At 39.1% G+C, this 12,689-nt stretch overlaps 1 protein-coding gene and 1 long non-coding RNA gene across 2 annotated transcripts in view; both read left to right on the top strand.

Annotated features, from left to right (window-relative positions):
- Positions 1–12,689, top strand: part of LOC136038195 (uncharacterized) — a 38,608-nt gene that overhangs the window by 24,484 nt on the left and 1,435 nt on the right. The window lies entirely within an intron of this gene.
- LOC136037633 (procathepsin L-like) lies at positions 7,492–8,804 on the top strand. Its single transcript, XM_065720341.1, has one exon. It carries the CDS (start codon positions 7,687–7,689, stop codon positions 8,725–8,727), a length of 1,041 nt encoding a protein of 346 aa, XP_065576413.1. The 5' UTR covers positions 7,492–7,686; the 3' UTR covers positions 8,728–8,804.

Genomic DNA, 12,689 nt, shown 5'->3' with positions numbered 1-12,689 from the left:
TAATACATTATTAATATAGTATACAATATTGTTACTACAATATCAATGTAGTATACAATATTGTTAATACAATATAGAGTATTGTTAATATAATATATTGTGCTCTATCAAGATTTCTAAGATAGGAAAGGGAATAAAAGCAGATAGGATGAGTGTTCTTCCACTGGACTCTTAAGTTGTCCTCAAGTAAAAATATTGCAATAATATCGTCAATAAAATATTGTATCAGGCAATAAAAAATATCGTCTTTATTTAATCAGAAGTTGATGTTAGTTGTTAGTTAATTTATACACTATAAATTAACTACGTAAAACTTGCGAATATACAACATTCTTCGCTGTCCCATTGTCTGTGCATATAAATAGGTTGTCAGGTTTACCGAACTTCGACCATGCAACGCACAATTGTCCATGGGAAAAACAATTTGTATTAAGATCTGTACCGCATTTTTCTAATGATTGCCCTTGAGCTTTGTTGATGGTGAATGCAAATGCTAATCGAATTGGGACTTGCAATCTTTTAACTTGAAAAGGCAGATCCATTGGAATCATGGGAATGCGAGGAATAGAATTGCCTCACCCTCAAAAGGCCCTGACAAGATTGTTGCCTCTATTACGTTTTCCATTGTTTTTTTTTTACGGCAAGTCGCGTACCATCGTAAAACTTTGGTGGGTTAAAATTTCGCAACAGTATTATTGGTACGCCTATTTTTAGTTGTAACTTACTTACTTGTACTTGTGGCGGGAATCAGGCGTTTCCACCTCGCCTGGTATCGATGATCTTAGAGACCTTCTTGGACCATGTTGATCGATCTTGTGCCAGCTGCTCTGCAAAGGCGAGCCACTGTGTTGACCATCTGTGACCAAATTTTCTGAAACCCCCGATTGGTTCAAGGTCTGACTTGGCCAGGTTCCACCAGTTCTTCCTCTGTCCTCCTTGGCGTTTCTTCCAGTATCTAATAGGCTCAACTAGAAGTATTTGGCGAGGCAGGTACTCTGGCGGTTTCCGTAATACATGGTCCAACCATTTCAAACGGCGTTCTTTAATAGTGAGCACAACATCTCTCTGAATATTGCACATTTGACGTATATTCACGTTGGAGATACGGTCACGTAGCTGTACTCTGAGAATTCTTCGTAGACAAGTATGCTCAAACGCCTTAAGTGTATTCTCTTGTTGTAATTTTGCCGACCATGTTTCGCACCCGTAAAGGAGAACGGTGCGGACTAGTGCCATGTAAATTCGAACTTTTGTTTGGACACTGATTTCACGGCGATTCCATAAGGGTTTCCGAAGGGATGCAAAGACTGTCTGCGCTTTCTGTATTCTCTGTTGGATATCAGCGTCGGAAGATCCGTCAGTACAAAGCTGGGAGCCTAGGTATGTGAAACGGTTGACGTTTTCCAGCTGAACTTGGTTGACAGTTAGTGGGAATGGTCCTGTGTCGTGGTTAATAGCCATGAATTTCGTTTTCTCTGTGCTGACTTTCAAGCCGATTAGATCTGCCCAGGCCACAACGCTGTCAAGCATGTTTTGGGCTTCTACAGGGTCTGACAGGAGGCCAACATCATCCGCGTAATCGAGGTCAGTCAGCGAGAGATTCTATCCAACCTGCGCTCCTGGATAAGACGATAGAGCATTCTCAAGCACCCAATCGATGCAATAATTGAACAGAGTCGGAGAGAGGATACATCCTTGTTTTACTCCGAACTCAACCAGAAATTCTTCGGTTTCTTCGCCATAGATTCTAACTCGGCTCACTGAAGCGTCATAGTATGCCTTCATCAGTTCAACAAACTTCAGCGGTATCCCGTCATTCTGCAGGATCTTCCAAAGTTTCTGGCGAGTGACATTGTCGAAGGCAGCAATGAAGTCCAGGAACATCAAGATCAGGGGTAGGTTGTATCTTTCAAACTGCTGGATAATGAGGCGAAAGGCGAAGATATTATCAGTACACCCTCTACCTGGTCGAAAGCCGGCTTGATTTTCTTGAGTTCTTTCCTCCCTTGCCCCATTAAAGCGGTTCAAGAGTATGATCCCGAATATTTTGACGGCAATGTCTATGAGACTTATTCCGCGGTAATTTTTGCATTCGGTTTTGTCTCCTTTCTTATAGAAAGGGAGGATGACTGATGTCTTCCAGTCTTTTGGAAAAGTGTTGGTCCTCCACACTTCTTCGAGAATGCCATGGAGCTGTTCAGCAGTGACCTCAGGGCATTGTTTGTATAGTTCCAGGGGGAGGCCGTCTTCACCTGGGGCTTTGTGGTTTTTTAGGGTTTTGATCGCTTTTAGTATTTCGGCTCCGGTCGGTGTATCCAGCTCGATATCATAAGGCTCTTTAGAGACGGAAGGTGGGAAGGCATCATGAGTAGATGAAGGGAATGGGTTCAGGAGGAGCTGAAAGTGATCCTTCCATCTTGCTGAACGTTCCTTCTGACAACTAATGATTTTTCCTGATCTGTTTTTGATTATTTCTGAGACAGCAGCTTTCTTACCAACGGATTCCTTCAGGATCTGGTAAAGCTTGCGGGTGTCATGTAAGCGTGCTGCTTTCTCTAATGACTCGGCAGCATCTTCCAACATTTGGCGGCGGTCCAGCCGAACAGAGCGTTTTACCTGTCTGCGTAACTCCTTTGTTTCTTCTTTAAGGCCTCCTATCTTTTGTCTTCGCTCACCGACTATTGACAGGGTTCTAGCGGTTATCCAGTGTTGTCGTTTGATTTTTGCTCGGCCTAGGATCTCATCGGCAGTCTCCGTCATCACGGTTTTAAAGCCCCTGCTGATTCTAGGTGGGAGTCAAAGGTCAAGCTAAGCCTGTATACCTCCATGGCGGTGATGGTAGTTACAGGCAATGAGGCTCGATCTTCCGTCCCTGGGCAGCAGAGGAAATCCGGCAGCGCACCTCAAAGCGGTGGAAGGGTGTAAACACCACTGAGCTCCACGCCGAGTGATTTGGTGGCCAACGCGCTCCGGGTGACTCGCAAGGTCCCTTGTGGGCCTTGCGTTCAACTCTATTCCCAAGAAACATTGATGGATCTGAGACCATTTTTAGTTGTAACGCGTTTGGTGGAAACCCTGGGAGATCTAGGGAATTTCAAAATTCAGATGCGCTTCATTTGGTTCCAGAAATGTGTCGACTGACTTGTAAATTACTTGTTGTTTAGTTTTTAAATTACTTCTTGGTTTCGAATCTTGATCAAAATAATATTTTTGATTTCGCTGACGTCTTTATTCTTGGCTGCCAATATCGCTCGTTCTTTGAGCCATTTATCATTTTTATAATTGTTTATAATACTCGGAAATACCTTTTCAACCAATTTATTTTTGGACGTCATTAAATTACAGAATTCAGCAGGCAGTTGTATACGTCGTGAAATTGAGTCTACTGGGAGCTTTCCGTTTCCAATTGCCAGCAATTGCTCTGAAAATATTTCACCAGAGTCATCGTTTTGCAATCGGATACGCATATTTATAGTTAATGTTAATGTCTTTACGTGTGCCCATAAATTAGAATGTTTCTTTTTGCTCAGACGTTAGCTTAGAAATATTATTTTCTACATACGACAATAGATCACTCGTGTTGTAACTTCGTTCACGATCCAATTTTACACATGTCGAAACAGCAGCGTTACGATTAGGTGAAGGCATTTCCAAACCCTGAAGAGGTTTGTTTGCCCTACATACGCACAAATCTTCAATAATAACTAAAGTGTAGTTATAAATTTCTGATGTAAAATCAAAGGTCATATCTAACGTCTCTAAAAATTTTCGATGGAGTATATCCTCGGCCATTTTCAATTTAAATTTCTCCCATGACTCTGTAGGAGCTGAAGGATAGCACGAAGTTAGTATGATTCCATACAATGCACGAATTTGACGTGGAGTTGACGTTTTGCACGCGTCATTGATGCAGTTATCCCAGTGTTGGTCATTCTAGAATAAATTCAGAGCTTGGCATGCACTACGGTAAGTGTCATGTATAGTACCGTTTACAGTTCTCAAATACTAAAAGGACGTCGGACCGGGTACATTCACCAAAAGCAGGCGTAGAAAGAAGCATTCATGTTGATTTGTTTGAATGGTGTAGGGTCTTCCTATCGTAGTATCTTTGAAGATGGTGGGTTTGCCTTCGACTGACTTATCTTGTTTTCAACGTTCAAATGATTTATTTTTAGCATTCCACGTGTAATACGAAGGTACTTCCGTATACAGTAGTTTTTTTGCAAAAGAATCATTTATGCATAGCGAAAAGAAAGCAGTTAACTTTGTATCCGGTGGATTCAGGGCTTTTTGTTGCACGTTGGATTCCAAAAAATAAACACGTTGACCATTCTGTAAATTTACCGCTAAGTGAACAACAGCTGGACTTGTAAAAATTTATTGTCTCACCTGAGAAGGGTAGCAGAGACCCTGCTCTATGATAAATTTGCCCTTTTACTTTGAAAGTAGGCATAAATTGATCTTGGTTTTCTATTTGGACACCAAACGATGTCATTTGGAAACATGAGTTATATTTTCGAATGTTTGATAAAAAAAAACGCTTAGATTCTGACGTAGTTCCAGTAAGCAAAGTCTTCAATGGCTCTGGTGGTGTAGCCAGCTGAGGAAATTTATCTTTTCCTGAGGCGCAACACAATCCCATTGTTTCACCATTAAATTTTAAGGCCTTACAATAGGGACAAATTTTAGACATAGTCCTGGTTTGAACACATCTACTCAAGCTGTAATCATCGACTGGGCTGTACCTGACTGCCAGGCGATAATTTTCAGGTTGCTCTTGTAATTCCTCGGCACGTTTTCTATTGGCATTATCTCTTTGAGCCCCTAGCCTGTTTTCACTTTGTTCTTGTGATTCCTCGGCACGCTTTCTTTTGGTAATTTCTCTTTGAGCCACAATCCTGTTTTCACGTTGTTCTTGTGATTCATTGGCGCGATTTTTTTGGTAATTTCTCTTTTAGCCACGAGCCTGTTTTCACGTTGTTCTTCTGATTCCTCGGCACGATTTTTTTGGTAATTTCTCTTTTAGCCACGAGCCTGTTTTCACGTTGTTCTTGTGATTCCTCAGCACGATTTTCTTGGTAATTTCTCTTTGAGACGCAAGCCTGTTTTCCCGCTGTTCTTGTGATTCCTCGGCGCGCTTTCTTTTCTTATTTTCTCTATTAGCCGCAAGCCTTTTGGCATTAACTCTTTGAGCAGCTTCCTCGGCTGTTTCTTCTGCCATTGTAGGATTTATACTAAAATTTCTCTTTGAATCGCCCCCTTTTATACTTATAATGACGTCATATACAAAGCCTTTAATGTCATATACAAAGCCTTTGACGTCATATACAAAGCTTTATGTACTTATAACGACGTTGTATGTGTACATACACACAAACATACTACTTATTTATATATATACTAGCTGTTGGGGTGGCGCTTCGCGCCACCCCAACACCTAGTTGGTGGGGCGCTTCGCGCCCCCCCAAGCCCCCCCGCGCGCGTAAGTCGTTACGCGCCATATTAGTTACGCGCCATTGTAGTTGTGTCCCTGTGTCCCACCTGTGAACAGAGATAGATATAAATATATGTTTTTAACTACGTAAAACATGCGAATATACAACATTCTTCGCTGTCCCATTGTCTGTGCATATAAATAGATTGTCAGGTTTACTGACTCTTGAACATGCAACATATAATTGTCCATGGGAAAAACAATCCGTATTCAGACCTATACCTCATTATTCTAATGATGTGTCCCTGTGTCCCGGTCGTCATTTATATTCCCTGTGTCCCGGTCGTCATTTGTGTCCCGGTGTCCCAGTTTGTAATTTCTCTTTGAGTGTCCCGGTCGTCATTTATATTCCCTGTGTCCCGGTCGTCATTTGTGTCCCGGTGTCCCGGTCTGTAATTTCTATTCGAACAATCCCTGTGTCTCGGTCGTCATTTATATATCCCGCCTGTGCCCCCGGCGTCCCCGTTGTAGCTGTGTCCCTGTGTCCCGGTCGTCATTTATATTCCTAATTTCATGACGTCAGTCAACACAGAAACATGACGTCACCTGATCCACAGACAGACAGACAGACAACTTATTTTTATATATATAGATATATATATCATGAAAAGAGAAATCACCAATGCAACATATATATATATATATATATATATATATATATATATATATATATATATATATATATATATATATATATATATATATATATACATATATATATATAGATGTTAGTGTCTAACCAGCAATGTAATTTTTATTAGAATTATATCTGTAGTTTCTTTTACCTACCTGATCAATCTAGTTTGTTAATCAGTCATAGGTTAGCCTGTTACCCAATTTTGCGGATCCAGATTTTTTTTTTTTCTTCTTGTTTGGATGATAATAGAGACATATTCACATAATCTCATTGCCGGAATTATATGCTGGGCCCTTGGACGGGTTGTTGCAGCTGAAATCAGACTCTGAATCCAAGATGACCAAGTAGGCATCAATAACTCGATATAACTGCAGGACTATCCAAAAAGTTAATGTTCTCGCAAAATGACATTGAATTAAAACATAAAAATAAAAAGACATTTATCGCGTCAGTGACAATTGACAAAAGAAAAATATGATGCAAATATTTAATATGATAGATAACATCATTTTAGAGAAAAGTAATTAAAAAAATCTTTAGAAGGTGGACTTGAAATAAAATTTTACAAAAAGATCTTAAACACAAAATTAAGTCTATGTGATATAATGCAGCTTAGTAGAACGGTTAGTCAATATTCTGTGTACTGTTTTGGGTGCTATCATTGTGCTTTTCCAAATATTTTATATCCTTTGATTTCATTATTACGATCCATAATAGCTATAGAGCCATGCCAAGTTATTTAAATCATAGCGGCAGAAAACAAGCAGGTGGCATTACAGAATGCTTACTTAGCCATCGCATTATTCAAAACGACTGGTTTGAAGAAATTCGAAACTCTAATAAAACTTTTGACAAGCCTACACGAGAACAAGAAACTGGTCAGCTAGAAGAATGCAAAAAAATATTCAACAATCCTGGCAGCAAATTTGCCAGTGGTTCCAACCAATACAGTATAAGACGAGATGGGAATCCCAATAAATACTTTCGTCCTAATCATGACCAAAACAGCAAGTTCAAAGAGTCTAAAAATTCAGGTGGTACTCTTTCGAACAAAGGACGACAGCCATTGCAAAATAATTTCTGTAATACCCATCTTATTGTCGTATCAAGATCCAAGGAAGAGGTAGACAGCTATCGTGGTTCTAAAGACATTCTAGCTGAAAGAGTAGACAGCCCTTATCCAATCCTGTCATTCGAAGAAGCTGGTTTTCCTGATAATTTGAAATCTCATTTAACGTCACAAGGATTGCTTAGTCCCACTCCCATCCAAGCACAAGGTTTGCCAATTGCCACATCTGGCAGAAATATGGTAGGTGTCGCATCTACTGGATCAGATAAAACGCTGGCCCATATGCTGCCATCGATCGTCCACATTAAAAACAAGGCAAATCGTAAAAAAGGAGATGGAACCATAGCTTTTATTTCCGCTCAAGCTAGAGAATTGGCAAAACAGATCAAAGATGTGGCAGAAAAATATGGAGCAGTATCTTGCATAAGAGGTACATGTGTCTTCGGTGGGTCTCCAAAGAAAGAAACTGAACATAATACTTGCACAATGAAGCAGATTACTTTGACATATTTACTAACAGCTGTAATGATATTTTTACTGTCAGTTGTACTTGTGCAGTTAAGTGCTACACAATCACAGTCAAATTTGCTTGCTGATGAATGGTATCTATTCAAGGCTAGACACAAGAAAGATTATCCAAGCCAACTTGAGGAAAAATTTAGAATGAAGATTTATTTTGAAAATAAAGACAAAATTGCCAAACATAACATCCTTTATGAGAAAGGCGAAAAGTCTTATCAAGTTGCAATGAATCAGTTTGGAGATCTTCTTCATCATGAATTTACATCTATCATGATTGGATATAAGAAACGAACTTCACCCTTTGCTAAGAGCACTTTTACTTTTATGGAGCCTGCTAATGTTACAGTTCCAGAATCTGTTGACTGGAGGGAAAAAGGAGCAGTAACTCATGTAAAATACCAAGGACAGTGTGCTTCTTGCTGGGCTTTTTCATCTACTGGTGCCTTGGAAAGTCAAACTTTCAGAAAAACAGGAAAGCTCATTTCTTTGAGTGAACAGAACTTGATTGATTGTTCCGGTGAATATGGAAATTTAGGATGCAAAGGGGGATGGATAAGCCAAGCTTTTGAGTATATCAAGGATAACAAAGGAATTGACACTGAAAATAAATATCATTATGAAGCTAAAGAAAATTTTTGTCGTGATAATCCAAGAAACCGAGGTGCAGTTGCCCTTGGCTTTGTCAATATTCCATCTGGGGAAGAAGATAAACTTAAGGCAGCTGTTGCCACGGTTGGACCTGTTTCTGCTGTTATTGATGTCTCTCATGAAGGTTTTCAATTCTATTCTAAGGGTGTTTACTATGAGCCATCATGTAAAACATCATTTGAACACCTAAACCACGCAGTTCTTGTAATTGGCTATGGTTCTGATAATGGCGAAGACTATTGGCTCGTTAAAAACTCATGGTCTAAGCACTGGGGAGACGAAGGGTACCTCAAGATTGCTCGCAATCGCAAGAACCATTGTGGTGTTGCTACTGCAGCTCTCTATCCAATTGTATAGATAGGGTTGTGGTACTTTTTGTGATGTGTGTAATTGACCACGGTACATTCTAATTCTCTTGATAGGTTTAGAGAGTTCTAGTTTTCAGTTTGATTCCGTAGATGACAGATTTTATGACAATATTCAAAAATAAAGTATTTTTTACCTGAAAAAACGGAAAAAAGGAGAATATTAAAAAGACAACAAAAGTGGAACTATGGTCTTGTGCCTCTCTCAACCAAACCTCAAGGGGACAAAAAGGTGATCTGGTCTTACTGATGTATTTAAATCGTATGCTTGAATTTTTGCGAATATGCAGCAATGAATAAGTTGACCTACCCGCTTTTGTTATCATCTCTCCAATGAAAGTGCCAGTTATTGCTGCTGCAGCTTATTCAAATCTTGCCTCTAAAATAACTTTAATGGAAACTTCGCTAAAGACTATTTATGATAAGGTGACATCCTATGATCAATATATTCCATCTCTACCAAATTCATAATCCCCATTTTTGACCTAATTCTATGATACCCTATGGTATTCTAAATGCTCCGAAAAAATTAGATTTTAAAAAAGTAAAAAAAGCAAAAAGTAAAAGTTTTCAAGTTCTTTTAAGTTTTTTAAAAGAAGTTTTCAAAACTTAAGATCAGCGTTAATAAAAACCTATATTAATTTAAACTCAAACTGGCCAGAAATTACTACCAAGAATAAATTAAACCCTGAACTAACAGAAATGAAATAAATGATCATAGCAAACAAATATACTAGCTGTTGGTGTGGCAGTTTGCAATCACCCCCCTCCCCCCGCGCATAAGTCGTTACACGCCATATTAGTTACGCGCCATTGTTGTTGTGTCCCTGTGTCCCGCCTGTGAATATAGTCTATCTATATATATAAAAATAAGTTGTTTGTGTGTTATGTCTGTTACACTTTGTCTGTTACGCCAGATTATATCTTCTATATATATAAATAATAATAATTTAATTTTTGACCCGCTACAAAAATTAAAGCGGAGTATCAATAAAAGAAACAAAACAAACACTACACAAAATAGAAAAAACAAGAAACTAAAGCAACCGAGTAAGGCCTCCGTGGGTGGGCAGATACTTATAAGTAGACTGGGGTATTTTGCCAGCAAGCTCTGTGAGCTTCGACCCAATATCCGGGAAACTATAAATAGATATGAGGCTCCTATTTCTATACCATGGAGGCAGATACAATAGAAAACGGGAAAACCGGAAATAATAAGAACAAATTGAACTGATATCTTTTTTATGAAAAATAGGGTAAATACCAGAAAGAAACAAAACCGAATGATCTGTAAAAACCGAGTATAATTTAGCAAGAGACTTTCTATTGTATCTACCTCGGTTAGCAACAATTTTAGAGTAACTTAATTGGATTTTCTTCTTGCAATCAGGAAAAAAAAAGGTAAAGGTAAAGGATACGGCAATAGACTTTACAGTCCGTACCGGCGGTGCTGATCTCCGTTTCTTGGCCCTTCAGCTAGGAAGTGCAATGGGGGGTTGGGGGCCAGCCATCCTGTGCTTTCGCACACTAACAGTGAGAGTCCGTAAGGATTTTAGAGTTTTACTAACGTTAATTCCCAGCCACCGAAATGAAGAAACCGACGGAATAGAAAAAGATCCACAGATTAGAGGAGTAGTGATATTTCTATTAAATGAAAGATATTCACACTTTGAAAGATTAAGAGAAAGTTCAATCACATGAAGTTTAGATGCTACTATTGAAACAGACAAAGAGAGCCCTTTTTTAGTCATACTGATCAAAAGAATATCATCCGCATAGGCAAGATAAGAAATATTTACAGAATTAAGGATGCAAATAGGTGGGATAGAGGAAAGGACAGATGATTTACAAAGTTTGAAAATAGAGGGGGAGAGGACAGCACCTTGCCGGACCCCACGTCGCATTGGACTTTTACTATGTGAAACCCTCATATCCATTTTAATCCGCAAAAAGGAATTTGAATACCAATATCTAAGAAGAAAAATTATCGATATATTGATACCGTGACTAAAAAGGGAAAAGATAGCTTGGGAATGCGTAACAGTGTCAAAGGCTTTGGAGAGATCCAAAGCACATAAATGTAACTCGAATCCCTTTTTAGTAGCCTCAGTAAGAACCCAATCTGATTTTCACCAAAATATGCCGAAGAATTAACTGATGGGAGGAGAAGATACTCAAAAATTTTGCTTATATTGCAGGAAACCGTTATTGGCCTGTTAGATGCACACTCAGTCGGAATCTTTCCTCTTTTCAGGATCGAAGTAACTGTTCCACACAAAAAACTTTCAGGCTCAACTGAGGTGCATAAGCACATTTGAAACAGAAGTTGTAAATGTTGGACTAGAGCTGGACAATGAACATTTAGGTGTTTGACACTTATACCATCACAATCAATAGAGCTAGACTTAAGCTTTTTTATAGCTTATGCCACCGAAACTAAATTAACTGGGAGGATCTGGTTCTGGCGGAGTGATATGGGAAGCTCTAAGAGTTTTCCAAGATTTCCGTTATCCCCCTCCACCCTTCAAATTTCCCCAGATCCTATTCGATTTGAAAATAGAGCATCTGAGACATAATATCTTTCTATATATCATGTTTCATTGAGATCTGATAACCCATTTGGAAGATACACACCTCAATTTCGACGATTTCCCCTCCCTCCAGCCCCCCTCTCCCATATGCTATAATCGGGCAAACGACTGTTATCAAATCAGTTTGTGCATGTACATGACAAGCCTACCAATTTGTGTCGTCCTATCACGTTCAGGAGCACCAAACTCACCAAATCACTTGGAATCGCCTCCCCTAAAGAGAGTGAATCTGGTCCGGTTATGTCAATCACATATACAGGAATTGTGTTTATTTTCCCCACCAAGTTTTATCCCAATCAGTCCACTCTAAGCATTTTCCAGCATTTCCTATTTTCCCCTCCCAACACCCCCAATGACACCAGAGCCGATTGGGATTTAAAACAAGAGATCTGTGACACAAGGTTCTTCTAAATATCAATTTTAATTAAGATCCGTTCGTAAGTTCAAAATGCCTCATTTTTTCAAATATTTTTCGAATTACCTCCCTCTCCCCAAAAGAACGGATCCGGTTATGTCAATCACGTATCTAGGACTTGTGCTTATCCTTCCCATCAAGTTTCATCCCTTTCAATCCACTCTAAGCGTTTTCCAAGAAATTCAGTTTCCCTCTTCAACTCCCCCCCCCAATGTCACCAGAGCCGGTTGGTATTGAAAACAAAAGCTCTGAGACACAAGATTCTTCTAAATATCAAATTTCATTAAGATCTGTTCACCCATTCGTAAGTTAAAAATACATCATTTTTTTTTAAATCGAATTACCCCCCATCCCTCATCCCTCAAAGAGATTAGATCTGGTCCAGTTATGGCAATCACGCATTTAGGACTTGTGCTTATTCTTCGCACAAAGTTTCAGTACGATCCCGCCCCTCTAAGTGTTTCCAAAGATTTCTGGTTTCTCCTGCAACTCCCCCCAATGACACCGGCTCAGGTCAGGGCTTAAAATAAGAGCTCTGCGACAGGATGTCCTCCTAAATATCAAACTTCATTAAGATACGATTACCTGTTCGTACGTTAAAAATACCTCACTTTCTAATTTTTCCAAATTAACCCATCTTTCCGAGTGAATCGTGAGATTTTCCTTTATTCAGTTCAAAGTTTAAATCTCGATATTTCGGTTGAGCACAAAATAAACATTGGAAATTTGACTCAGATTTAGCATTAAGTAAAAGAATTTTCCTGTAAAAATCTTGACATATAAACAACTAATCGTGGAAATTATGATTCGATGGCATGTATCGAAATAACTGTAAAAATCCTTAGAGGTACATATAGAGTTTTAGACAATTTTATGGACGAATATATGCAACCCCTGTACAAAACTCCTATATTTTGAGACTGGTTATCATTGTGAAGGTGAGAAATT

Source organism: Artemia franciscana, chromosome 17, assembly GCF_032884065.1.
Source record: "Artemia franciscana chromosome 17, ASM3288406v1, whole genome shotgun sequence".
NCBI classification, from domain to species: Eukaryota; Metazoa; Arthropoda; class Branchiopoda; order Anostraca; family Artemiidae; genus Artemia; species Artemia franciscana.
This window is presented reverse-complemented; position numbering and strand designations above follow the sequence as displayed.

Bases quoted from the DNA above. Each gene is read 5' to 3' on its own strand.
- LOC136037633 (XM_065720341.1), top strand. From the start codon at position 7,687: ATGAAGCAGATTACTTTGACATATTTACTAACAGCTGTAATGATATTT.